The 26570-nt window shown below is 41.2% G+C and overlaps 1 protein-coding gene across 1 annotated transcript in view; it reads left to right on the top strand.

The window, feature by feature from the left end:
• Positions 1 to 1479: 1479 nt before the first annotated feature.
• The window catches only part of Cadps (calcium dependent secretion activator), a 451625-nt gene continuing 426534 nt past the window's right edge, over positions 1480 to 26570 (top strand). The window contains 2 exon segments of the mRNA XM_035452903.1: positions 1480 to 1663; positions 1666 to 1913. Coding sequence (XP_035308794.1) covers positions 1480 to 1663; positions 1666 to 1913 — 432 coding nt within the window.

The following is a 26570-nucleotide window of genomic DNA, read 5'->3' as shown; positions in this document are numbered from 1 at the left end:
AGTAAACTGGAAAACACAGAACAACAGTTGTGGTATAAAATTTAAAGTCATGCTACACATTTACAAACTCAGATAAAGGAATTAGAAAATATGCAAGCTAAGGTGGAGGTCGTTGACAAGTCTGTAAAATAGTCTAAGGTTTAGACTATTTATTAGGTTGTTTTTTTGTTTTTTTGTTTTATGCATCTGAAGGACGCTGGTTAGGTTCAGCACCCTGGCTAGCTCCCTGTTCAGGTTCTATTGGCCTAAGATGGAGTCGGGAAGACACCATCTGTTCTTTTTATTAGTAATTACAATTTCACAACCTGGAGTGAAGTCGATGTAACAGAGTCAGTGCATTAGATTTTGCTGCTGCCGAGTTTTGGGGTGCCTTATTTGGTGTGTCTGTGTGTGGGGGGGTGTATTTCGTCCCTCGGATCTTTCATGGAGGAAGGGCTGAACAGACTGCCTAGGCTCACCAACCAGAAAGTTCCAGGAAAAGAAGAAAGCTTCACTTGCTTCGGGGCGGGGAGGGCTTTATTTATACTTAAATAGTTGAGGTTCGTGATCCATACATACATCAGTTCCTTCAATTCTGATGCATTTGTATTTTACAGCAGACACATGTGCCATAAGTTGCTGGAATAGAGTTTACACGGGTGCCCTTCTTCCTGCCCCCTCCTACAATCCAGTACAGGTGTGAAGTCTGAACTAGAAGAAGGACCTTTCCTTGAAGGTACTATCTTGCCAAATTCCTCTTAGTGTGACTTCTCAGAGCCTGCAGAAACCCTGCACTGCTCTCCGAGATGGTCAGAAGTTACCATTGGCTTCTTTTATTTTTCCCTTCCCCACATAAAAAAAAAAAAAAAAAAAAAAAAAAAAAACTTTTTGTCCCCGGGAGGGGAAGAGAGGTCGAGGTAAGGAGAGGTGGTCTAAATAAGAGAGGAGCAAGGAGTGCTGGGGCGGGGGGGCGCATGAGGGTCAAAAGTAGTGTCGCTCCGAGGCTTTGGGGGCGCTCCGCGCTTTCCCCCCTACAGGCCTTTGCAGTCGCCCTCTCCGCCGCGGACACTGGAGAGTTAAGCCAATAAACACGTAAGCGCCGCTCGCTCCCCAATCGGCAAGATGCCTCTCCGGCTCTTGGCTGCATCGACAGCTTGCAACACTCGGCATCTTTTCTGGAGGCGCCTCCTTCAGCGGCTGCAGATGGCATCCGGCTGCGGGCTCGGGGCTCGCAATTGATTCTCGCCCTTGCCCACCTCGGGTGCACACACGAGCCTCTCCCTTCTCCTCCTCCCCTCGCGCTCCTGGGTCTGCGCCCAGCTCGCGCTCGCCGGGCGGAGGAAGCGGTCGCGGCGGCCGAGGCTGAGCAGCAGAGCTAGCTCTCCCTGACCTAGGAAGAAGCGCCCACCGGGACAGCCGACCCTCGGCTGTCTCCAGCGCCCCCCCCCACCTTTTGCACCCCAAGCCGGGGACTCCAGAGACCCCCCCCCAGACGCCACCATGCTGGACCCTTCGTCCAGCGAAGAGGAATCGGATGAGATCTTGGAAGAAGAGAGCGGCAAGGAGGTTCTGGGCTCGGCCGCGTCCGGAGCGCGTCTGTCTCCCAGCCGCACCAGCGAGGGCTCGGCCGGCAGCGCCGGGATGGGGGGCGGCGGTGCCGGGGCCGGGGTGGGCGCAGGCGGCGGTGGGGTAGCGGAGCGAGCAGCGGCGGCGGGGCCGGGGGGCTGCAGCCCAGCAGCCGAGCCGGCGGTGGCCGGCCCTCCAGCCCCAGCCCGTCGGTGGTGAGCGAGAAGGAGAAGGAAGAGTTGGAGCGGCTGCAGAAGGAGGAAGAGGAGAGGAAGAAGAGGCTGCAGCTCTACGTGTTCGTGATGCGCTGCATCGCCTACCCCTTCAATGCCAAGCAGCCCACCGACATGGCTCGGCGGCAGCAGAAGGTAGGTGCGCCGCGAGGCCAGGGAGCGGCGCCCGGACGTCGCCTGGCGGGCGGGGCGAACAATGGGAACCGGCGGCGCAGCTGGCGAGGAGGAGCCCTGGAAGGTGGAGACCGCGCCCTGGCACTAGGGGCCCTTGTCGCCGCGGCCCAGCTTGGTAGCCCGCAATCCGGCTCTGCCAGTGCTTAGCTCCCTAGAATGAGTCAGGGGCCTACCGCATAGTGCGGCACACACGGGCCTCCCTGCGGGGGAGCGAGGCGGGAAAGTCCCGCTTTGTGACCTGGGTGGCACGGGGAGTGACTTGCAGGGGGCAGCGCCCACAGAGGCCTTGCTCGCTTGCGGGGCTCCCTGCGCTCTCCCGCGGCGGCGGCTGCGCTGTGCTCTGGCCCGCCCTCCGGGGCGTGCGCTAGGCGGGCGCAGGCTCCCGGCAGGTCGGGACGCAGGTCGGGAGCTCCAGCTGCGCGGGACTCTCGGGGCAGCGGGTAGCCGCAAAGGGCAAGCTGAAAAAAGGCAGGTCTGGAGGCGAGGCTTCCCATGACTCAGCCAAGGGCGCCCCCTCGCAGCCTGGTCAGCTGATCGCCACCTAGGATAGTCTAAGGGTCCTCCTGGCTGAGCATTCTTGCTGTCCGGCATCTCTCCAACCCACGCTTCCCTTTCCTCATGGATCCCAGAGCAGGGGAGCACCTGGAGGGTCCTTGTGCTCGGGTCAGCACCTCCACCATACTCTCTTTGACCCTCTTCTCCTCCCAAGGTGACTTCTCTGCCACCTTCTGGCTCACCAAGGCTCTCCAAGCCTGGATGTTACTGTCTTGATAAAGTGCAGCAGCAAACAGCTTAGCTTCACAATTATAGTCATCAAAAGCTTTTTTGTGTCTGAGTCAGGGGCAAGGCCAAGCCGGCTTTGAGCTGCTTTTGATGGGAGCAGGGGACATTACTATTCCCAACCAGAGAAAGGAGGGATAGGAGGAGTGGTCACCAAGGGCTGAGGGTCTTTGGTGAGGATACCCAGGAAGGGGTCAGGAGTCCAATGGCAGTGAGTTAGTAAAGAAAGTCAACGTTTTGCTTAGTTTCTGGGAATGACTGAAGCACTTAAGCTTGCAGGAGGTCAGTTGAGCCTGAAGGCCATGGGACGTTCCAGCTGTAACCCTATCAAGGTTGAGACTAGTTTCTTCAAATAGTCATTTCTACATTGCTGCAATTTAAGTCTAAATTACACGTTGCTCTAGTAAGGTGTGGGATCTTTCCATATTTACCTTTCATCCTTATCTCGAAGTGGCACAGATTGCTCTGTTTGCTTTGCTTGCATGTGTACACACACGACCCAACACTATCTATTTTAGCTACTACAAGCTTGGGTGGCAGTTCTATTAAGTCAAAAAGATTCATTTCCTGGGTGAGAGATAGCAGATAGACATATACACTGCTCTCCACTGCCATCTGCACAATGGCCCCTTCCAGAGGCCTTCTGCTTTCCAGCTGTATTAGAGAAAAAAACTATCCTTAGAGAAGTAAAATTTCGATACAGTTTTTAAGTTTGAATGAATGTCACTCTACATAGCCAGCTAGTCTAAATTTCTGCTTGGCGTTTTGTTAATTGTCTGTATAGTGTGGGAGATTCTACCTCCAAAATCTCAAGGACTGAATTCACCAAAGATGTCTTAGCCTTTCAATATGCAAACTGTTTGACTTTAAAGAAAACAAAACAGACCTTCCATTTATCCATCAAGGCGTTGTAGCTGTGTCCTTTAAATGGATGCTTAGGTCAAGTACTGGGAGAAAGAAAAAAGTTCTATCAAGTGAAGAAGGCCATCCTGAGACTATTTTCCCCCAATGTGACTGCACGTTTCACCTCAATCTACCCAAAGCTGTTATCTGAGAGGCAAGCCTGTTTTTACACGTGACCTTTTCATATTACAGAGACTTTAGGACATATTGATAATACTGGCCTTCTGTCAAACTATTTTTAGGTACTGCAAAAACTATTGCTAAATATACATCCCAGTATAGTTAGCTAAATAAAAAGCCCCGGGCCTACTGGCTACATTGGGAAGATTTTACACAAACACACACACACACACACACACACACACACACACACACACACACACACACACTTACTAAACAGAAGTAAGCATTCCCTGTTGCTCTATCTTTTACTGTTTAATGCACTCTGGAAATGGCATTCTTTCTCTCCAGACTCAAGGTTTGGAAACTCTGTAAGTAATGAAAAGGTTTGCATACTCATTATGGTAAAATTTAAGGACAATAAATAAAACTGGTAAGTTAATATTAGTCCGAATCCCTACATATTGCTTGTGAACTAAACGTGAGCTTTGAAAGGACTAGGAACAGGTGAACTAGAAAAAGGTAGATGAAAGACAAATGCAGAGAAAGGGATAGAGCAATACAGAAGGCAGAAAGAGAGAAAACTGCATTCAAAATGTAATTGTGAAACAGGGAAGGAGTGTATTAGAGAGTACAGTGTACCTTCTGAAACCCAGGAGTCTACATCATGCCCGTTAACCTACTTCAGGTGTCTGTAATGTGCAAGACACTCCACTTAGACCATTTTTCAAACTTATCACTTTATTTTTAGAGCAGTTTTGAGTTAATTGAAAAATAGAGACAGTTCTCACATGCACCAAGCAATATCCCACATCGTTAATCACTCAGAAGTATGATACATATTACAAAAGTACTAGTAAAGTCTGTAGCTTTTATCTGAATTTGTTTTCTGTTCTGAAATTATATTTGCTTTTGGTTCGGTGATGCAAGGACTCAAACTCAGGGTCTTAGATATGCAAGGCAAGTGGAGTGCTTGCCCTCAGCCCCTGAGATCATTGTTAATTCTTTTAAGAGCCCTGACATAATTATTAACATCACTCTGAAACTCAAAAGAGTTTTAATAGTTTGTCTAAAGCACCATGTAGGTAGATAAAAGAATAAGCATTGAGCCAAGAGGTTGTCTGATTGCCAATCCTGTATTCTGAATAGGAGACACTGGTCAGAAATAGTCTAGCTGTACAAACAGGGACCTAGCACCCTGTCATGTGTCCATCTTTACAAAGGGATATTTCTACTTGCCCTCAGAAAAAGGTCTCTTCCTCTGAGCACCCATCAGATACTCAACTTGGGCATAAAAAACACGAAGTAAAAAGAAGCCTTTCTTTAAAAGAAGGGTCCAATAGCTGGTAAATGTATACACCATTCTGTTGTCAAATCTTCTTTTCTTTTAACATTTTTCAAACTGAAAGAAAAGGTACATTAGCTCAGGAGAACAAGTGAGAAAAAGCAGAGAGAGAAGATAATGCTATTTGGACAATACTGATATTTAATTCTCCTTTACTAGGAAGACAAAGAGTGCTTGGGCATTCAGCTAATCTCTTCAATGTAAAGAAAAGTCTATAAACAGACTACTTGAAAATGTATTTTATTATTTATAAATATATTTTGTCTTCATTACTACATATAAAAGTGATGTGGTGGAACAGAATGTATATGTCCAAACAAAAACTTTCCCTATGAGACTCTCACAATAGCAATCCAGTAACTCAAAAACGGCAACAGTTTTTTTCTTTTTCTCCCCTCCTTCCTCAGCATGGTAAAGCAAATACCTAGAGTTGGCAGGGCAGAGCTGTACCATCTGTTTCTAAGTTACATAGTAATGATGATGGGTGGCTACCTCATGTGAACCAGCTACTTATAGACGCTGCTAAGGGAATGTGAAATAAGGCACTGTAAACAGTGATGTGTAATATTTAGATCAACAGGATGATTTTTAATTAGGTAACCATTATTCATAATGTCTGGATGACAGACAGTCTCATGGAGATCTTTTGTGTTCTAAAGTACATGTATGTGCCCCCATATGTTTATGTTTGTTCCCCCTATATGTTGTATGTATGCATATGTATGTGCATATGATGGCGGAAAGGGATAGTCCAAAATTGTGTCTACTTTAGCAGAACTATTTTATTCAAGAGGACTATATATCCCTGGATGAAATGTTTCTTAAATTCAAACAACTCTTTTCTACATGATTCAGCTTATATTGTTCCATGAAATTGTGGCTACCATTGAGTCACTGTTTGCTAGAGAGATTCCATCTCTATTGCTTACTTATTTTCCTTTATTTGGGCATGTTTCAAAATTTTTTCATAAAATTCAAGACCCACTACCAGTTAACTCTGTATGCTCATGAACATCTTAGTAATTCTTTCATTTCTAGTTTTAAGTACCTAGATTGCTCTACTATTCAAAAATTTTAATCTTTGCTCTGGCAAAGGAAAACATGATTTGCATTTTAAATATAAACTATCCTAATATTTCAAGGCGACCGAGTGACTGTTACCTAATTTCCTTCCAACGGAATTATTTCTTTATCAGGAGAATAATTAAATTATTTAAATCTGCCTTTTGCCCCTGTTCCCAGTCTATTTGGTGCAGTAAGAAGTAAGTACTTATTATATGCTGTTCTGACATAGACTACCTTCTGAAGATGCAGACTATAGAAAAGTAATAAGATGTTCTTGCCTCATCACATACCTGGACTAGCCTTCTGCTTCCTCACAACTTGACTTAAAAACAAAGGAAATTAAAGTTTTCATTCCTGAAAATGTGTATCCTATAAAGTAATAAATGCCAAATGGCTCAGAGATCTTTCTTCTGAAAAAGCAAATGAATGCACTTCCATAGCCTATCACATTGACTATGACAGTGTTTGACTTTGGACCAAGGATTTATAAAATCAAAAGCTGGAATGATGGAGACAGTTCTACCTTAAAACTAAGCTGTAAACAAGGGAGCAGGCACTCACTGTAGCAAGCACTCATCCAGGATGGGTAGTAGAACCAGAGGAGTTTGTGGTTTAGTTTGAAAGATAGCAGGCAGAGGACTCAAATAAGTGATATAAGGATAGAGTTTACTAGAAGATCTTGGTATTAAGTGCTAAAGAAGGGAAGGGGGGTATCTGCGGATGCACTCAGATTAGCTTTATACTAGGGAAATCTTCATGGAAGCTGTGCTCTAGGGTTATAGCTTATAGAATTTGCATAGTTTTTCTAGAATGGGTACAGGAAATTTCTGGTTTAAAAAAAACTAGAATTTACTAGTCAGAAGAAAACCTTGAGGTAACAAGAATGTGGAAAAGAATCACTGTTTGACTAACACTGGTAGACTGATTCAAATGACAGAAACCTGACTTAAGTAACCTAATCAAGGCAAACCATAAAGCAGAGACAGGATTTATAAGGACATGTAGTTAAAGGCCTGCTTCAGAGGTAATTGAAGGCATGGCTAGATCTGGGAATTCAGATGACTCTGTCTGCACAATTTTTAAAAATCTAGATGATGGGGTGTTTATATTGAAATGTGTGTCTGAAGTCAAATACTACCACTAATGGATCATAGATTGTAGGCAAGTCTAGGATAAGTACATCTGTCATTTGCAGGAAGGGGCAGGGCACCTTTGGGTAATTGTTCATTTCCTTAAAATATAATTGTTGATTGTTCCAGAAAATGCAGTTGCTCATTAGCAAGACATAAAATCCTTTGAGCTTGGGTTGGCATGTTTTCACGTTATGAAATAAGGCACTTTCCAAATAATCCAAGGTGGTTGGAGATGAATTCAATCTGTCCAACTATGCAAGTTTTCAGATGAGGGTGGAAGACAGGCTCCATGAGGGCTTTTAAGCTATAACTTGAACTTGGAGACAATCCAGAAAGTTATTTTGTCTATGAACCATTTCCCCTGCTTTTAATTAGTCCTCAGCTCTTTTAAATCCTAGACACTTTATAATTGAAATTTTGAACTTCTAAATTTTCTTGTGGTTAATGTCATGGCAGGACTAGGAATTTTTTTTCCTTTATAAGCCCATTTATTTTTTCTCCATTTATTAATTTAAATTAGAAACAAGATTGTTTTACATGTCAATCCCAGTTCCCTCTCCCTCCTCTCCTCCCCTGCCCCGCCTAAATAACACCCTACCTATCCCATACCCTTTGGGATACCCAGAGAGGTTGAGGCCTTTCATAGGGGGTCTTCAGAGTCTGTCATATCCTCTGGGATAGGGCCTAGGCCCTCCCCTGTGTGTCTAGGCTCAGGAAGTATCCCTCTATGTGGAATGTCCTCCCAAAGTCCATTCCTATGCTATGGATAAGTACTGATCTACTAAAAGAGGCCCCATAGATTTCCGAGGCCTCCTCACTGACACCCACATTCATGGGGTCTAGATCAGTCCTATGCTGGTTTCCTAGGTATCAGTCTGGGGACCAAGAGTTCCCCATGTTTAGGTCAGCTGTTTCTGTGGGTTTCACCAGCCTAGTCTTGACCCCTTTGCTCATAACTCCTCCTTCCCTGCAACTGGATTCCCATTCTTTCTGTTTAGCTGTGGGTGTCTGCATCTGCTTCTATCAGCTACTAGATGAAGGCACTAAGATAGCATATAAGGTAGTCATCAATCTCATTATCAGGGGAGGGAATTTAAGGTAGCCTCTCCTCTGTTGCTTAGTTAGTTGGTGTCATCCTGGTAGATCTCCAGACATTTCCCTAGTGCCTGATTTCTCTTTAAACCTATAATGGCTCCCTCTATTATGGTATCTCTTATCTTGTTCTCCTCATTCTTCCCCCAACTCAACCTTCCTGCTCCCTCATGTCATCCTCAGCCCTCCTCTTCTCCCCTTCTCATTCTCCTACCTCCCTCTCGCCTCATGTTCCCAATTTTCTCAGGAGACCTTGTCCCTTTCCCCTTCTCCAGGGGACCATGTATGTCTCTCTTAAGAGTCCCCCTTGCTTCCTAGCTTCTCTAGCAGTGTGGATTGTAGGCTGGTAATCTTTTGCTCTATGTCTAAAATCCATATATGAGTGAGTACATACCATGTTTATCTTTTTTTGACTGGGTTACCTCACTCAGAATGGTTTCTTCTAGTTCCATCCATTTGCCCAAGGACAGTCAGCAAGACAAAATGGCACCCCACAGAATGGGAAAAGATAGTCACCAACCCCACATCCAACAGAGGACTGATCTCCAAACTTTACAAAGAACTCAAGAAGCTGGTTTCCAAATCACAGAATAATTCAATTTAAAAGTGGGGTACAAAACTAAATAGAGAATTCTCAATAGAGGAATGTAAAATGGCTGAAAAAACACATAAGAAAGTGCACAACATCCTTAGCCATCAGGGAAATGCAGATCAAAACAACTCTGAGATACCATTTTACTCATGTCAAAATGGCTAAAATCAAAAACAACAATGACAGTTTATGCTGTAGAGCTTGTGGAGAAAGGGGAATACTCCTCCATGGCTGGTGGGAGTGACAACTGGTACAGCCACTTTGGAAATCAGTATGGCGATCTCTTAGGAAAATGGGAATCAGTCTACCACAAGATCCAGCAATTCCACTGGTAGACATACACCCAAAAGAAGCACATTCATACAACAAGGACATATATTCAACGATGTTCATTGTGGCATTATTTGTAATAGCCAGAACCTGGAAGCAACCTAGATGCCCCTCAACTGAAGAATGGATAGAGAAAATGTGGTACATTGACACAATGGAGTACTAATCAGAGGACAGAATTTTTGTAAATTGATAAAAAGCGAAACAAAAAAGACTCCTTTGCCATCACTTAAACAATAGAATGTGTATCACTTTTAAATACATATGTTTCAAAAGTGTGTGTGTGTGTGTGTGTGTGTGTATATATATATATATATAGATAGATAGATATAGATATAGATATAGATATAGATATAGATATAGATATAGATAGATATAGATATAGATATATAGATATAGATATAGCTATAGATATAGATATAGATGGTAGAACAGCAGTGCTTTAGATCTGGCCAAACCCTTTACTTCTTTATGTTACTTAATAGATACTGATGGTCTGATGGTCTGACCCTAGCCCCTGGGCAGCATTCCTGGGAGAGAGTCTGGCATTTGAAACACCATGTTCCCTGTTTCTGGCAGCAGTTCTTGTTTTCTTGTTAGGATCAGAGTCATCATTTCTGCAGAATTCGAGACTTGATGGTCAGCACTACCTTATTAATTTTTATTGGTCAGCCCAAAGCTGTAATAGAATTGCCTCTCTGTTCTTATCAGATAATAAAGGAGGGAGACAGCAGATGGTTAGTCTGGTCATTACTATTCATATCTTGATGGGCAGTAAGGACAGTGTTTAAGAGCTTAAACTCTGAGTGACTATTTCCTATCTGTAGCAGCCAATTATGGACTCTGATCTGCAATCTATTTATTCTTCCAGAGATTCAATGTATGAACCAGCAAAATAGAGGGTGGTAGTTGTATTGACACCTTTAGGTTGTTACAAAAATTAAGTGAGATAATATAGTGAAGCTCTTATGACACCATCAGGCATTTGGTTAGTGTAAAATAAGTATTAGTTCTTGCATTGGAAAAGTTCATGTATGTAATTTATGTACAAAGGCACACTCATACAAACACACACACACACAGCATAATTATTTCTATCTGTAAAGCTTGTGAGAATTAATGTGTGTGATGTATCCCTGCCATAATAAGGGATATATTTCTAGCTTCTATAATCAGCAACATAAGAGCATCTAGAAAAGCAGGTGGCTGTCATTATAGCTTCTTCTACAAACTAGATGGAGCTAAGCATGCTATATATCTCTGTCTTCTTTTTTGCTGAGATGCTTCAGTAATTTTATTCAAAGAAAAATGATCCATTTTTCCAGCTTATCCTGCCCCCTTTGAACATGTGATTTGTTAAATGACTAATGGCAAACACACATTAATGGAAAGTCTGCATGTGTAACAGTGTCTGGGGCCACTCAGGTGGCTTGTGGTGGGACTCTCAGAATTCCTTCCTCTCCTTGTCACCTTCTTCCACCACCTTATGCTTTGCATCATTCGTATCTTGATATTTTGTTCTTGATACAAACAGCTCTTTTACAAATGGTTTACCATTGTAGTATCGAACTGTTGGCATTACTAATGCACTTTTAAGGCACAATTTGTTTGTGTAAAGAGTAAATTCTAAGCATATGTGGCTAATAATAAGTGTATATATATGTTCCTATATCTAGGCAGGGAAGACTTACAGGAGCAGACAATGTATGACAAGTGCAGTAGTGAAGTCCTTCAACTCCATGTAATTTCATTCCATAGTTAATTTACTACTCAGGTGGTAAACTATGTGATATGAATTAAATTAAACTTTGTGATCTGGTGGCTATGTGACCTAAGTTACTTTTCATGACACTATGCCCAAATAATTACCTTTCCTGACTGAGAAATGATGGAGAGGGTATACTTAAAGTTTCTGTGCCGCCCATGGAGTGGGATAGACACAGTGGAGTCTGTGGTGACTTGAAGCTGTGGCAGTGGGAGCATAACACTGCTTGCTTACATCTTAGCCAGTCAAGAATCAAGACTTGAGCCAGAACTAGAGCAGGACTATGACCCATGAGGCCTCCTATCCCCCTACATCTTCTTAAAGGACCCAACATCATCAAAATAGTGCCACCATCCAGGGACCTACACTTCCACAAGTGAGCCTGAGGAGGGTGTTTCATGTTCAAATCCTAAGGGGTCCACTCCCCGGGCCCTTCTTCTTTTTTAAGATGGAGAAACATCATCAAGAATTGCAAGAGAAAGTGTGGCAAATGCTTACCAGTCCTTTATATAGGGTCCATGTTGAGGAAATGCTCACAATAGCAATCAAAATAGTATTCATGAAGTTTAGTTCCCCCTACAGAGCAATGGTGACACACGCCTTTAATCCCAGCATTTGGGAAGCAGAGGCAGTCAGATGTCTGTGAGTTTGAGTTAGTCTGGTCTACAAAGCTACACAGAGAAACCTTGTCTCGAAAAATCAAAAACAAAACAAACAAAAAGTTTAGTTCCTCCTAGGTCCCTACACTGTTTCTTATTGCTGTAACCTTAGCTGGAGCTGCTTCTTATTCTAAAACATCCCATCCCCCTTTCTTCTCTGTTCCACTATTATTTGTCCTTTAACTCTAGCATTGGGCTAACTTCCCAACAACTCTGATCTGATTCCATTCTACCTGTGTACACAATATTTAAATTACTTTTTGGTCTGCCTCTCCCGGCCAATGGGAACATTTTATGTTCTTCAATTCCTCACCTATCAAACAATGTCAGGCACACAGTAAGTCCTTAGAAAATGTTGAAATTCTACACCAACATTCTATTTCCTAGCAAGTTTTCAAAGGGAAGAGGCTAAGGACTCTGAATTCCAGCCTATTAGAGATACACAACCCCTTTACTTTACTTTTATGAAAAAGTTAACCAATTACCAAACAACTTCAAGATAATTTATTCTAGAGAATCCTTTTATCATCTACCTCCACACTTGCCTTGTTTGTCCTGAGAGCTGACTAATTTCTAGATCTTTCATGGAGAAAGGTCTTTGGAAACCACATAGCAATTATGGATTTCTTACACCTGCCAAATCCCAGTTGAAACTCAGTCAGCATGATGTGCATTTAAATGGCCACAGAAAACTAATAAGTGCTATAGTGAGTGTGTCTGTACTGGGTATATGCTTTATGATGGGATGCACCCAACCTGCCATTTCTGAAAAAAAGGAAAAGGCAGTCAACAATACTATAGTGACAGTTGAAGAGTTGCCAAAATTCTGGGGTCTGCAAGTTCTGTATATTTAACATAGGTAAGTATATTTCTTTTTGCTACATTTATGAGACTTAGGAATTACTTTATCTGTTCTTTTATTGTAATTTATCTCTTCAAGATTAGGTTGGATTATGAATAACTAATAACTTTTGGACTCTTTCACATTGGTATAGTAGTAAGAATATTATAGGTATGAAATATCTATAAAGGGATTAAATTATTCATGGTCATGGTCTTTTCTGATACTTCTTTATGGTTAAATGGGGGAAAGCTCTTTGCTGTTTCATTACTTGAATTTAAACAAGTGTGAGAAAAGTTTGAAAAGTTATTTCAATGATAAAGTCCACAGATATTTCTATCTGCCAACTATTATTCTGAAATTGAGAGATGGAGAGTATGCTGGTTAGTTTTTTATTGTCACAAACTGGAATAACTTGAGAAGAGGGAACTTCAATCACCTAGATTACAACTGGCCTATGGGCATGTCTATTTGACATTGTCTTGACTGCCAATTGATGTACAAGGGCCTGGCCCACTATGGGTGGTGCCATCCCTAGGCAATTGGTTCTGGACTGTGTAAGAAAAGTAGCTGGGCATAAGTCAGTGAGAAAGCCGGTAAACAGAACTCCTCTATAGTCTCCATGTTCCTGCCTTGTTTTCCTTTGATGATGGGCTATGAGCTGTAGGCTGACATAAGCTTCTTTCTTCCAAGGTTGCTTTTGCTCATAGCAAAAGAAAGCAAACAAGAATAGGGAGGAAAAAGTGTGTGTGTGTGTGTGTGTGTGTGTGTGTGTGTGTAAGCAGTGTTTTGCTCTAGTGTATATTTGTGAAGTATGCACATGAGTTTGTAGGCATATGTATCCAGGAACCTAGGCATGCATACTCAGAGGCCATAGAAGGACATCATTTCTACCTTATGGCCATGAGATAGTGTCTCTCCCTGAAGCAGAAACTCACTGTTTCAGCTAGGCTACTCACTGAGGTGTTGAGATCTGTGTGTCTACATCTCCCACCATATCAACTAGAGTCATTGGCACCTGTAACATTCCTGGATTTTTATGTGGGTGCTGGGGAATTCAAACATGGGTCCTCATATTTACAGAGTAAACACTCATACCCACTGAGCCATTTTCCAACAACCTATGAAAGGGAAGCACTTTTTAAAGGTGTTCCAGGAGCACATGCTAAGTTACAAACCCTCCAAAGGGTGTAACACTTTCAAAAAGACAATGGGGTTTGGGCAAAAGTACAGAATGGTTCAGGAAATAGATTGTGCCACTTCAGAAGGCAAAAGGAAAACAGTGAAAATTCTTGCAAATAATCACGCCTTCTGTTGCCCATGTAGAAAAACAGCCTTTTGGTGTGAATGGTAGGCATGGCGTTGTTTAAGCAAATGAGTTGAAATTTAACTTGAACATCTACTTTGGCGATCTTTCTGACAAGTATAGCAACTGTTGTCTATAAGACAGTGTGTCATAACATACTGTGTTTAAAACATTTCTTGGGGGCTCTTCCATATTCAATTTTTGTTTGTTAGACATCATCAGACAATGTTATACATTGTTTTGAGCCACTTCTATAAATAAGAAACTCACTGGATCCCGTAAGCAAAACACTCAAAGGCATTTTAGACAGCCCTCCTCACCTCTTGTAACCTACCAGTCTGCCTAAGAGATTGAAGTGTACCCATATAGAAGAGACAGTGGAGGGCAAGCTGTGCTGAGTTCACTTTATTAGTATGTGTGTACTGGCACATGTGCAGAAGTTAGAAGATAGTATTCAGGACTTGGTTCTCTCCTTGCACAATGGGACTGAACTCATGTTATCATGTTTGCGTGCCAAAAAACTTTTATCCACACAATTTCATCAGCTATAATTTTAAATATTAGTTTTTTCTCCAGATCTCAGGTTTGGCCTTTGTTATGGATGATTCCCAAAATAATCATATGGAAAGCACTAACTGAGGACCTCACAACTTTAATGAAAGTAACATACTACTCGAAGATGAGTCTCCCCTAAATCATTATAGCTGATGTCCTTTTAAAAAAGGATCATTTGGACCTGGGGACATGCACATTGGGAAAATACTCTGTGAAGAGGAAGGCAGAGTGTAGAGTGATGCTTCTACAAGCAAGGGCCATGGAAAATTGCCCCAGAAATCCAGAAGCTAGGGCAGAGACATAGAACAGATTCCTCCTCACATTTCTGAGGAGCAATCTCTGCCATTACCATGATCCCCATTGTTGAAGGTACATGGCTTAAAATGCTTAGTTAGAACAATACTAATTAGTACAGACCACTCCCAAGCTATGTCTCATCTTTGGCAGCATCAGTTCTAACAATGACATTAGCCACCCAAATCATAACATCTCCAATTCTTTTATCTGTCTCCAACACAGACCTTTTCCTATTTTGCCAGTTCTGGGTGTCCAGATGCTTGCATTAACACTGCTCAAGGTATGGATGCAATCTGTTGGAAACCACTGGATAGCTTCTGGTGACTTATAGTGAAACAAGGAACAGGGATTAGAATGCAAATTATCTTATGGCTTTTCTCTTGCTAGAAGGTCTAAGAGGATTTTCAGTCAATTTGGTTATATTTATTTGAAACATATTTTAAAATTTTTAGTGATAAGGCTTATGCAGTTTGAGTATAAGTACTTTATGTTGACCACAGCCAATAACATGCAGCCCACTGAAGGCATAGGTCTATAGGCCACTGGTGGAATACCACATTCCATGGCCCTGTCCCTAGATATCCTTAAACCACTCACAGGAACTCTATTTTCTCACCCAGATCCTTTGCTTCTGTGTTTTCTGCTTGATGAGTGATCAGTGGTTCTGATCCAAGGCAGAACCATGCAGCCCAGGTTACATCTCTATTATTGTATATCCTCGACACCAAGTCCTCCACTGATTCAGTTGGCACACCTTATTAAATTATTCATTTCCTTCTTCCCCACTTTTCATTTCATAGCTCATGGACCTACTTTGGGCCCTCAAGTTTGCTTGCAGGCATGGTTTTATGAACCTTCTGTCTTAATTACTCTTATTTTTTCTGTGATAAAATACTTTTTAAAAAAGTAACTTAGAAGAGAAAGGATCTATTTCAGCTCACAGTTTGAGGGCATGGGCCATCACAGCAATGAAGTCATGGTGGCCAGAAATTGATGCAGCTGTTCACATTACACCCACTGTCAGGGAAGAGAGAACTGAAAAACTTATGAATGTTGGTGTTCAGCTAGGTTTCTCCCTTTTGTGAAGTCCAAGATCCAAGCACTGGGAATAGTATGACACTCCTCCAGGGTAGGTCTTAGACCCTTAATTAGTAGCCTAATCAACATAATCACTCATAGGCATTTGAAGGCCGATCTAATCTAAGTAGTCCCTGTGCCTGAGGATCTTGCCTCCTAAGTGATTCCAGGTCTGTCCAGTTGATAACTGTCTTTGACATCACACCCTCTGACAACTCTTTGGCCTCCTATCTTGCCCAAACCTCACAGTTATCAGAGGAACTTTTTCTGAAACACAAATTAGAAACAAGCTTGTTTTAAATGTCAATTCCAGTTCCATCTCCCTCCTGTCCTCCCCGCCCCCCCCCACCAACCCTCTATCCCATCTGCTTTCTGCTCCCCAGGGAAAGTGAGGTCTTCCATGGGGGATCTTCAAGGTCTGTCATATCTTTTGGAGCAGGGCCTAGGCCCTCCATGTATCTAGGCTGAAAGACTATCCCTCTATGTGGAGAGGTCTCCCAAAGTCCTTTCGTATACTAGGAATAAATACTAATCGACTGCCAGAGTCCCCATAAATTGTCCAGGCCTCCTAACTGACAACCACAATCAGGGGGTCTGGATCAGTCCTATGCTGGTTTTCCAGCTATCAGTCTGGGGTCCATGAGCCCCCACTTGTTCAGGTCAGCTGTTTCTGTGGATTTCTCCAGACTGGTCTTGACCCCTTTGCTTATCACTCCTCCTTCTCTGCAATTGGGTTCCAGGAGTTCAATTCAGTGTTTAGCTGTGGGTGTCTGCTTCTGCTTCCATCAGCTATTGCAAAAATTCAGTCTTGTCCAAAGTTCTTCTGCAGCTTCTTATTGCATATACGGGATAAAACCTGAACTTATTTGCATAGCATCATTTGTTTTCCATCCATCCTCAGTACCTACAGTTTTCCTGCATGTGTTTGTCTTTGGCCCATTAGACTTTGGCCATTGTTGAACCATCCATGTTTACTTAGGTCTCAGGGTCCTTTGCACCCTTGTGTAACCCCACCATGTAATACCCCTGCCCCACACTGTAGCTCTTACATAGAAGATGACACTCAGTTATTACAAAGAACAAGAAAGAATAGTGAAGACTTCAGGGTGTTTAATTTGTGTAGTCTTTGTTCTGGATATTTGCAAGGCTTATGCAATTTATTAACTGTCCAATGTAGTGATTAGCCATCCCAATCATACAAAGGTGAGGAACTAAAGTAGTTAATAATTTGCCAGGATCACACATTTGGTAGATAGCTGTGTAACTCCAGCCTGTACATGTCTCTCTGTGCTCTACTGGGTCAATGAGATCTCAGTTTTTTTCCATCTTCCTTGATTTGGCAAATATCACTCATTTACTGTATCCAGGCAAAATCTGGCAGTCCCTGCACAGAACAGGTGCTCAACAAGCAGTAAATGCTTGTGTCCATGTTCGTTCATGGAATGGCCATATTTACAGCATGTTGCTCAGATTTCATTCACCAAAAGTACCTTTTGCAGGCCCTGTTTTGTAAGGGACCATCTCCCCAGCAGAAGTAGACTGTGGAGAGAGAGAGACAAAAAGAGAACTCAAATGTCTTCATGTGGTGATAGAAAGGTCACAGATTAAGCTTCAATTAATACTGAAGTATTTTATAGTTTTGTGGGGAAGTTTAGGGGAAATCTCATGAAATTATTCTCTGTATGTAGAAGCAATATTTCTGCGTCACTTCCTCAGAGCTGTTGTTGATCTTCAGCTTTATTTTTACCATATTAGCTGTTCTGTATTTGTCATCATGTGTGGAATTGGAATGCTGGTTTTCTGCAAACCTGACTAATGAGAAGCAATTTATATTTACATGTAAATTCAGTGATCAATGCTTTGATGCAAACTTTCTCCTGAGCAACAAGTGGGAAACCATGATCAAGTTAAGCCAAGCCCCAAAGGACACAATGATACAATAAGGCCAAGTGAATACCAGGTCCACAAAAGGGCATAGGAAGGCCTGATTTATGCTGTAGGCATAGGGTCTGTCTTAGTTAGGGTTTCTCTTGCTGTGAAGAGACACCATGACCACAGAAACTTTTATAAGGAAAAACATTCAATTGAGGTGACTTGCTTACAGTTCAGATGTTCAGTCCATTATCATCATGGTGGGATGTGGTAGCATGCAGGCAGACATGGTCCTGGAGAAGTAGCTGGGAGTTCTACATCTTGCAGGCAACAGAAAGTAGCCTGAGACACTGGGTGGTATCCTGAGCATAGATGAGACCTCAAAGCTTGCCTTTACAGAGACACACTTTCTCCTACAAACTGACATCCACTCTAACAAGGCCACAACTCCCAATAGTGCCCGTTTGGGGGCTGTTTTCTTTCTCTCAAACCACCACAGGCTTCTTCCTAGAGAAAGAATTTATAAGAATACCCAACCATAATAAAGGGATATCTTTGCCCCACTGCCTTGTGATTTTATTCTGCAATGGAATGCCTCGGCACTGGGAGGACAGAGTACATTTCTTCCATGTTTGTCACTGCTCCCCAAGTAGAAAGAGTCTGGTGTAAGTGGTAAGATTCTTGGAAAGTTCTTTGACCATGTTTGTTAGTGATAAGACCATTTTCTTCTTAATGTAAGCTGGACTGATCACTAACAAACATGGTCAATGCCAGCCCAGCCTTCCAAAATTCCAATATAAAGTGTAGTCCTCCTGGGAGGACAGGGGATTTGGGCCTGAAGTAGGATTCAGGTGCTCTTGGGTCACCAGGTCATATACCATCTTAAGATTTTAGAACAAGGTACAAGGTAGTGCCTATCAGAAGATCACCAGAAACTTCCAGGGAAGGTGAATTTTCAGCTGAGAAACAGGGAGGATCTGGGTACAGGGAGGCAGGGGAATAGACGTCCTTGGGAAAATATGAGCAAAGACACAGAAGCCAAACAAAACTACAGCAAAGAATACTTCGAAAGCTTGTGAGTAGACAGACAAATCAGAACCAGAGAATGGTCGGTCACACTGAGCTTTGCCAGTTGGCCTGTGCCTGATAGGGAACAGGGTGACTGAAGAAGACACATAACCCCGAGTGACTCCTATGGCATAGCATTGTAGACAGCCAGAGGACCTATCAAAATTCACAGCCTCCTTGAGGTTTCCAGATGGAGAATGCTCTTGCTGTGGGTGCTTTGTTTTCCCATAAAGCTTTGGGACTCTAAACACGTGCCCAGAGTCTTATTTGCAGAGGACATTCTCAGTGCCAGCATTTTCCATGACAGCCAGAACAACTTTCCAGGAGTCAATAGAAGCCCCATGTGATCTGCCCACTGGTAGAGGAGAGGTGAAGTCCTTTCTGCTTTTCCACAGGCAGCCTGGGGACTGCTGCAATGATTCAGCAGCCCAGGTATTCAAAGAGAACAGACTGACTGGTTAAGCTCAGTCCTCGTTTTAATTAATCAGAAGCAAGTCCTCCTGCCCCCGGCAGCGCTTCGAAACAATCCTGGCTCAACAGGGAGTCCAAAGGGCTCTTCATACGTTTTGCTCTTGGTATCTCTGAAGAGAGCTCAAAGCTCTCACTCAGTCAATATTCAATTAGGATTTGAGTCGGAAGCCCGTGTTGGCTTTATAGAGGGCATCACTTGGATTTTCCATATACCTTCATTTGTTACAGTAATAAAACAAATCTATCATTTTCCCCCAAACAACAAAGGGCCGATGCAGCCTAATCTAAATATTATTCCAAATGAACAGTGTGGACTACCTTATGAATTGACAGTTAATGACAGCAAGGGATCAGAGCATCTTCTCCCTGGTGCCCCTAGGAAGAGTTCTGTGTATTCATCTGGGAACTTCTATGGAAGGCTTTACCAAACATTATCCATTTTCTAATCCATCTCCTTGTGTTTCCAGCAGCCATTATTCAACATTACCTTTGTCACTGAGCTATAGTTTCAGAAACATAAAGAAAAAGATCTTTGACTCCAAGGATTAAAAACATAAACCCAACAAAGGTTTTCTACAACATTGCAACATAGATATCTAGAGAATGCAGCAATTTCTTTTGACTTTATTTATGCCAAATTAACTTGCTTCCTGGGAAAGCAGATCCCTTCTGGCAACAGTGATATGATGAGACATTTGTATCAACCTGGATTAGAGTGTATAATTGTTCTGCAAGCTCCAAATCACAGCAGCTGTACATAATAGTGAAGTGAAGTAAATAATTTGAATATACTTAGCATGGTCATTCCACACAGAAAACTCTTTAAAATGACCCAGTGAAGCCACTGCCTATACTTTGAAGTAATATTATATCCAGTTTATCTAAAAGTAATGCTTGTGTTACTTCATAAGCATTTTTGCCTATTAAATGAAGAAAATATTACCATGTCATTGAATATAAAATATTGATTTACCTTCTAATAGACTTCATAGCAATTCTTGTTATAAATGTCTCATATCTAAAAATTATCCTTTGTATTTCCTTCCCCAGTAGTGAGGCCAGAGGCACATGTGTTTTTTGTGGTGATAGAGATGACCCTGGGCTTTGGGAAATGTTAGACAAACACTGCCAATGCTCCATTTTATTGGTGGAAACTCTACTTTCCTTATGTAATTGTTTGGGATTTCACACAATCAAAGAAGTTCCTCACCTACAGATTATAAAACCACGCAAGCATTTTTTACCACTTTTAGTCATTTTTCATCTTTACATTTGGACTCATCTGAAATTTACATTGTAATTGATGGAGTTAATAATTCGTGGTATGATTTATTTCGTTTCTAAATGTTTTAGCATCATAGAGTAAGTAATCTTTGTTTCCTGATTTCATAAATAACTTCTTCATAAAGTTCAATAAATAATTCTGACTAGTTTGAGGGTTTAATTTTTTTGAGACAGAGTTTCCTTAGATAGCCCAGGCTGGCCTCAAAATTTAATCTTCTTCCTCATCCCTTCTTTAGCCTTCCAAAACAGCAAATTGCTCCCACCCCACCACACCTTACCCTGCCACTTATCTGAAGCAAAAACTAGTCCACCTAACTTTTCCTTCAGACACAGACACAAAGACTTCACTGCTGTCCCTGTATGGCAGGTATAGGCATCTATTAATATGCAGTTTCTTACATTCTACTTCAGAATATCACTGATCTTTTTGCATTTTTAATTTTTAAAAAATATTGTTTCTATTAGTTTAAAGTAAAATTTCATTCTGATTTTGATTAAAATTCAATTGTGCCAATCTCTGTGTGTTTGTCGTTAGAGTGTGTGTGTGTTTAGTGATAGATGTGTGTGTTTAAAGATTGTGTGTATGTTTAGCGATGCGTTAAGTGATTGTGTGTGCATGTGTTCATGTGGGTGAGTGCATGTGCAGCATGCATGTATGCAGGTCAGAAGACAACTATTAGAAAACAAGAGTTTTCTCTCCTTCGCTGTTGTTTAGAGTCAGATTACCTCTTGAGTACTCCAGGCTGGCTGGTTAGTGCTTCTAGTTGACTCTCTTGTTCTCCTACTGCCACCAAGGAGAGCTGGGCTTGCATGGTACACCTCACCAGCTTTTAAAATATGTTCTGGTGATAGAGCTCTTAGGTTACCAAGCTCATAGTAAGAACTTTTACTCCCTGAGCCACTCCCTCCAAACTTTAAATAAAGCTGGTATCATTATGACATCATGTCACTCTATTCAGAAATCTGTGTTGTTCTAAGTTGTTCATGTGATTTATTTTACTCTTGCATTTTTTAAAAAAAATCCTTAAATGTTGTTGTTAAATGTGTTCTCAAGTAAAATACAATATTTATTAGATTATTCCCTCTTAACTAACTTCCTGTCTTAACTAAAACTTTCTGATCCTTCCTGAAAACATAGAATCTGAGGTCTGATGACTACTCTTATCCATCTGGGCACTTGTACCTCTCTCAGCTGAAGTATCTGCTTAGAATTATTGGACTTCCCAGGTCTATTTGAGATAGATTTGGTAACTACAATGACCACATTTAGAAAACCAGTAAATCATAGCTGGTAGGACAAGTAAAAGCTTAGGAGAAGGATTTTTGGTGAGTTGGCATTGGAGGTGCAGACAAGAAGCACAGCTCTCCACTGTCACCCCTGTAGGCTGAGGAGTTCACCTAGACATTTAGAAATCTCTTCTCAGGACACATTGGGATTGGTGGCTTCTGTGCTGTAAAGAATTTCTGAGCAGTCAGGTCAAGGAGCAGAGCTGGCATTTAATGGAGGTGTTTTAATATAGGTTTAAGAGAAAGAGAGAGGTGATTGGAAGAAAGACAAACAGAAGAACAGAAGTATGGGATTCTCAATGAAGAGTCATGGAAGTAAGAAATAATCCAGATGTGGGGACAGGCTCCTCAAGAAAGAGACTCAGCATATAAAATAATAATAATAATAATAATAATAATAATAATAATAATAATAATATAGTCATAGAGAACATTTTGGCTGAGCATGAAGTTTATATTTAGGTTAAAAATCCTAAATGAGGTAGCTGAGGGGAATGACTCAGTGGTTAAGAACACTTGCTGCTCTTGCAGAGGATTCAAGTTCAGTTTCCAGTACTCACATGGTAGCTCTTCACTGTAATTCCAGTTCAAGGGGAGCTGGCCCCTCTTTTGGTCTCCACGAGCAACAGATCTAAAAGTAGTCACTTACATACATGCAGGCAAGATACTCATACAAAAAAAAAAGAAACAAATATTAAAAATAAACTTAAATTCAATACTCTTATTTGTGATTCTCAGACTTATCTGAGGAAAACACACAAGGTCATTCCTTAAGCCTGGACCTTTGGTCCTTTCCTGTAGAATATCTATATATGTAGGAGCTGTTAGCCTTCTGTCAGCCTCTGTATAAGCTTATGGCAATTGTGTTGGAGTTCTTGTTTTCAGCTGGCAAAAGGCTTCAATCTAACCAGGTTAGGGGACCCATTCTCTTCCCTTGTCTCTGTAACTTGTCCATCTTTTTACCCTGCATCTAGACATATTGCCTCACAAAATTTTAGGGTTTCCCCCCTCTACTTTAGGAGTCACACCTAGAAATTGTTGACCATCTACTGGGATTATTTTTGACAAGGCCATGAGTGAACCCATCTATAATAGCAAAACCTACAACAAAAGCTAGAAAGTGGATAATTATAACTTGTAAATAAAATTAGGTACTTGTTACTTTGTGATTTGCCTGTTTAACTAAATTTTACAAAGCTATCTACAAAAAATGACTCCATGATTGCTTTGGGTAAGAAGAATGCTACCATATTTTTATGTTTTTGTTGATAGACCCAACATAGAAATTAAAAATATATATCTAGAACCTTAAGAAGTTTTAAGAAATGTTTAGTGCTTTGGGAAAATCACTTACGTCAAATTAAAATAATAAATTGCTTATGTTCACTATTACCCATAATTCTGTTGGCTATCAGTTCTCTTTAGAATCAATTAAGACAGGGTAACATGATGAGTAAATATTAAAAAAAGTAAAATCAGTACAATTTCATTTAGTTATGGTTAGAAATTGTTTTAAAAGTAATTGGAATATATGTCTGGTAAAAAATGAGAATGCTCCAAGAAAGGAGAATTTCTGTACTGATAACTAAATAATACATCCTACCTGGCCCAATGGCTCCAGAGGAAAACTATTTGCTGCCAAGCATAATGGTCTGAGTTTGGTTCCCAGAACTCAGATGGAAGGCAAGAACTAACTCCCAAAAATTTGTTCTCTCAGCTTCCACCCTGATGCCATAGCAAGCATGTACCCAACCTCCACAAAGTCAATAAATGTTTAAAAAACTAAAGAAAACATGATGAATAACTATTTATATATTTGAATCATTGAAATGAAAATGACAATATAAGAGATATTCAAGTTTTGAAAAACTCAAGTACCTAGTGCTCTTAACTCCATTTTAATTTTATCGTTTGCCTACTTTGTGAAGACTGTGTGCACAAAGGAAAATGATTTCAGATTCTATACAAAAATTACATATTGGGAAGGCAGAATTCTACATTCTTATACCTATGTAATTCTAATCAACAAGACATGTAATCTTTTGTAATCTAGACTTTTCTCAATTTGGTGATATTTTTCACTCACAAGCCCACACAAGAAAGTAACATATTAGCCCCATATGCTGCTAGTACTCTTCTTACTGCTTTCCATATTCCTTGGCAGTGGAAAATACTCAGCTCAGCAGGCATCTTCCACCATCCTCTATATCATTAATAAGAATGCTCTTTCAGTCAGGCAGTGGTGGTTCACACCTTTGATCCTGGCCCTGCCTCTGCAGTCCTGCAATTACAGGTGTGTGCCATGCCCAGCTGGCTCATACATTATTGCCTCATGGTATACATATAGTGCAATTTTGACAGATGCTTAAGATTTAATCTCTTAGGGTTATATTCTGTTATTAGGCAGTTATTTCTTTTTCTTAAAAGAATCTTCATTCAGAAAGAGATGACAGAAGTTGCCATGATTTCAATGTTTTCTGTGTTTGAGCTTTTCTTTCAGGAGTCCATCCTGGAAACAGGTTTTTAACAAATTGAGTGCAAGATAAGAAGTCTTATTCACCACTGAAGTAGAGTTTCGCTTGCAAGTGATGAAATAATTAGGAAATAGGATCAAGAAGGTCAAAGTTCAGCATCATTTAAACATTTCTCAAAAATACTAATAAGTAGATGTTAGACTATTAGCAACATAGCTCTGGTCTAAGTTTGAAGTTGTACAGGCAAGTGAAGGGTGATTGGAAGGATCAGGCCAATGAAGGTAATTTACAGCTTGTGAAGTGACTGAACCTTGGCATATGCTGAGGAGCTTCAGCAAACCAGTGCAGGAGGAAAAGTGAGTAATGTGATGCAGCTGTGTTGGAAATGGGATATACTTCCTGAAATCCCAAGTCAAAGGGGAGCCACTGGCACTAGACAGAGGTGAATCTCCAAACTCACCAAGTGCCTTGTATTTCTTTTGTATATGAATAGAGATGGGTCAAAGATGATTTCTTAATAAGGGAAAGTTGGGTCTAAGAGAGGGGTTTGCTACTCTGCTAAGACTTTATGCTGAGGGTGAGGACATTCTAGAGATGGGCAACCAGTGAAGGGGAAAATAACAGGGTTATGATGGGACTATTGAGAATGGACCAGAGCCTTTGGCAAGGCAAAGAATAGAAGGATGCAAAGTGTATCTGTAAGGAAACGCAAGTGGGGTTTTGTAACTGGAAGTGGTGGGAGAGGAATATAGGATGATATAAAAAAAGATCATTCTTGGCAGAAGTACCTGGTTATGTCTTCACAGTTCAAGAAAAACATTGGAAAATAATTTTCCAGTGGAATACAGATGAGAAAACTTCAAAAGCCCACATTTGTCGTGGGCTTTAAAAGTGGCATGTTTTCTAGTAGATAGGAAGAAATGGCTTCTCCATCAGCAATCTGGGCTTGTGTATCTGAACTTTAGTTCAGCAGCATAGACATGCTACCTTATTGTGTTTCATCATGTATGTTAGGAAGTCTGCACAATTGTTGAGCCGCCATAGTTCCAAGCAAAGGCTCTGTGTCTTGAGTATGGTAGGGACATTATATACTGGTCAGAGGGTAAGGCCTCTAAAGTCATATCCTGACTCTACTTCCTTGTGCTTGACCTTGGCAAAGACATAGCCAGTTCCTCACTTTAAAATGATGAATACATCTGCCTTGATAGATTTCTTTTGAGAAATTTGTTAAATGAGAAAACCTAATCTTTTCACTATCATATTGCCAGACCCATCACTGACATGTATTAGAAACTACATAATTATTATTGTTAATATGATTAAATGGATAATTGAAGTGATCATGTAGAAAGTTAAATACATAGTCTTGATGTAAAATTAAAATCATGAATATCTTGACAAGTTTCATGTTAGACTAAGTGAAGAAAATGATTAAGGCTGACTTTGGAAAACAACTCCCTAGGTTTTGATCACTTACATTTGTATGACCTTGGGCAACTTACCTAGCTTCTATCTATCTCATTTTCCTTATCTGAAAGAAAAAAGGTGAGGGCTCCTATGAAATTTCAGTAGGAACACATCTTTGACCAAGGATCTAGCCCTGATAATTGATCATGTTGGTTCTTAAGATTGCCAAGAGTGTATGTATGAATGTTACACTGTGACCCATGATGAATAAGAGGCCAGATTGCCTTTGGTTTCTCTGTAAGCTATCCTAAGCATTGTGTTATTTCAAATAGGATTGTCTACTTCTTGGAAATGGTTTAATTACATTTTAATGTTTGGATTTAATCTGAGGCTGTATAGTCTCTGTATTTGAACTGTAGTCTAAAAATGGAAGTTCCAGGACAGCATTCTCAGGAAGTTAATGATTGCTTCAGTTAGTGAAAATGAGGTGTTTGTTCCTCACCCCTCATTTGCAAGAGAAGACATCTATGGAAATAAAATGCATTGGCATATTCGGGGGAAAATTACAGTTAGCAGGCATGAGTCCAAAGCACCTTCTTGCTGAAGTGCCAGCAGCACTTAAGGAAGTCAGGTGCTGCATAGAACTTGCCACTTCCTCTGCTTGAGAGGAGCTGTTCTGTAACTGGCTGGCCCCATGGCAGACAGGAACACTTGGGAGAGTTCTGCACGATGGTGTTTGTGTAAAACACCCATAAGGCCTGGGAATGTTCCATGCCCTCCCATGTCACCAAAGTGAGAACCAGGCCTAGTAGGCCTCCTGTGGTTCATGTTGTGTTCCCTCTTAATACTTCTGCTGACTGGTGCCTAAAATTGATGCAGATGCAACTCAGAGGAG

Source organism: Cricetulus griseus (assembly GCF_003668045.3).
Source record: "Cricetulus griseus strain 17A/GY chromosome 1 unlocalized genomic scaffold, alternate assembly CriGri-PICRH-1.0 chr1_1, whole genome shotgun sequence".
NCBI classification, from domain to species: Eukaryota; Metazoa; Chordata; class Mammalia; order Rodentia; family Cricetidae; genus Cricetulus; species Cricetulus griseus.
This window is presented reverse-complemented; position numbering and strand designations above follow the sequence as displayed.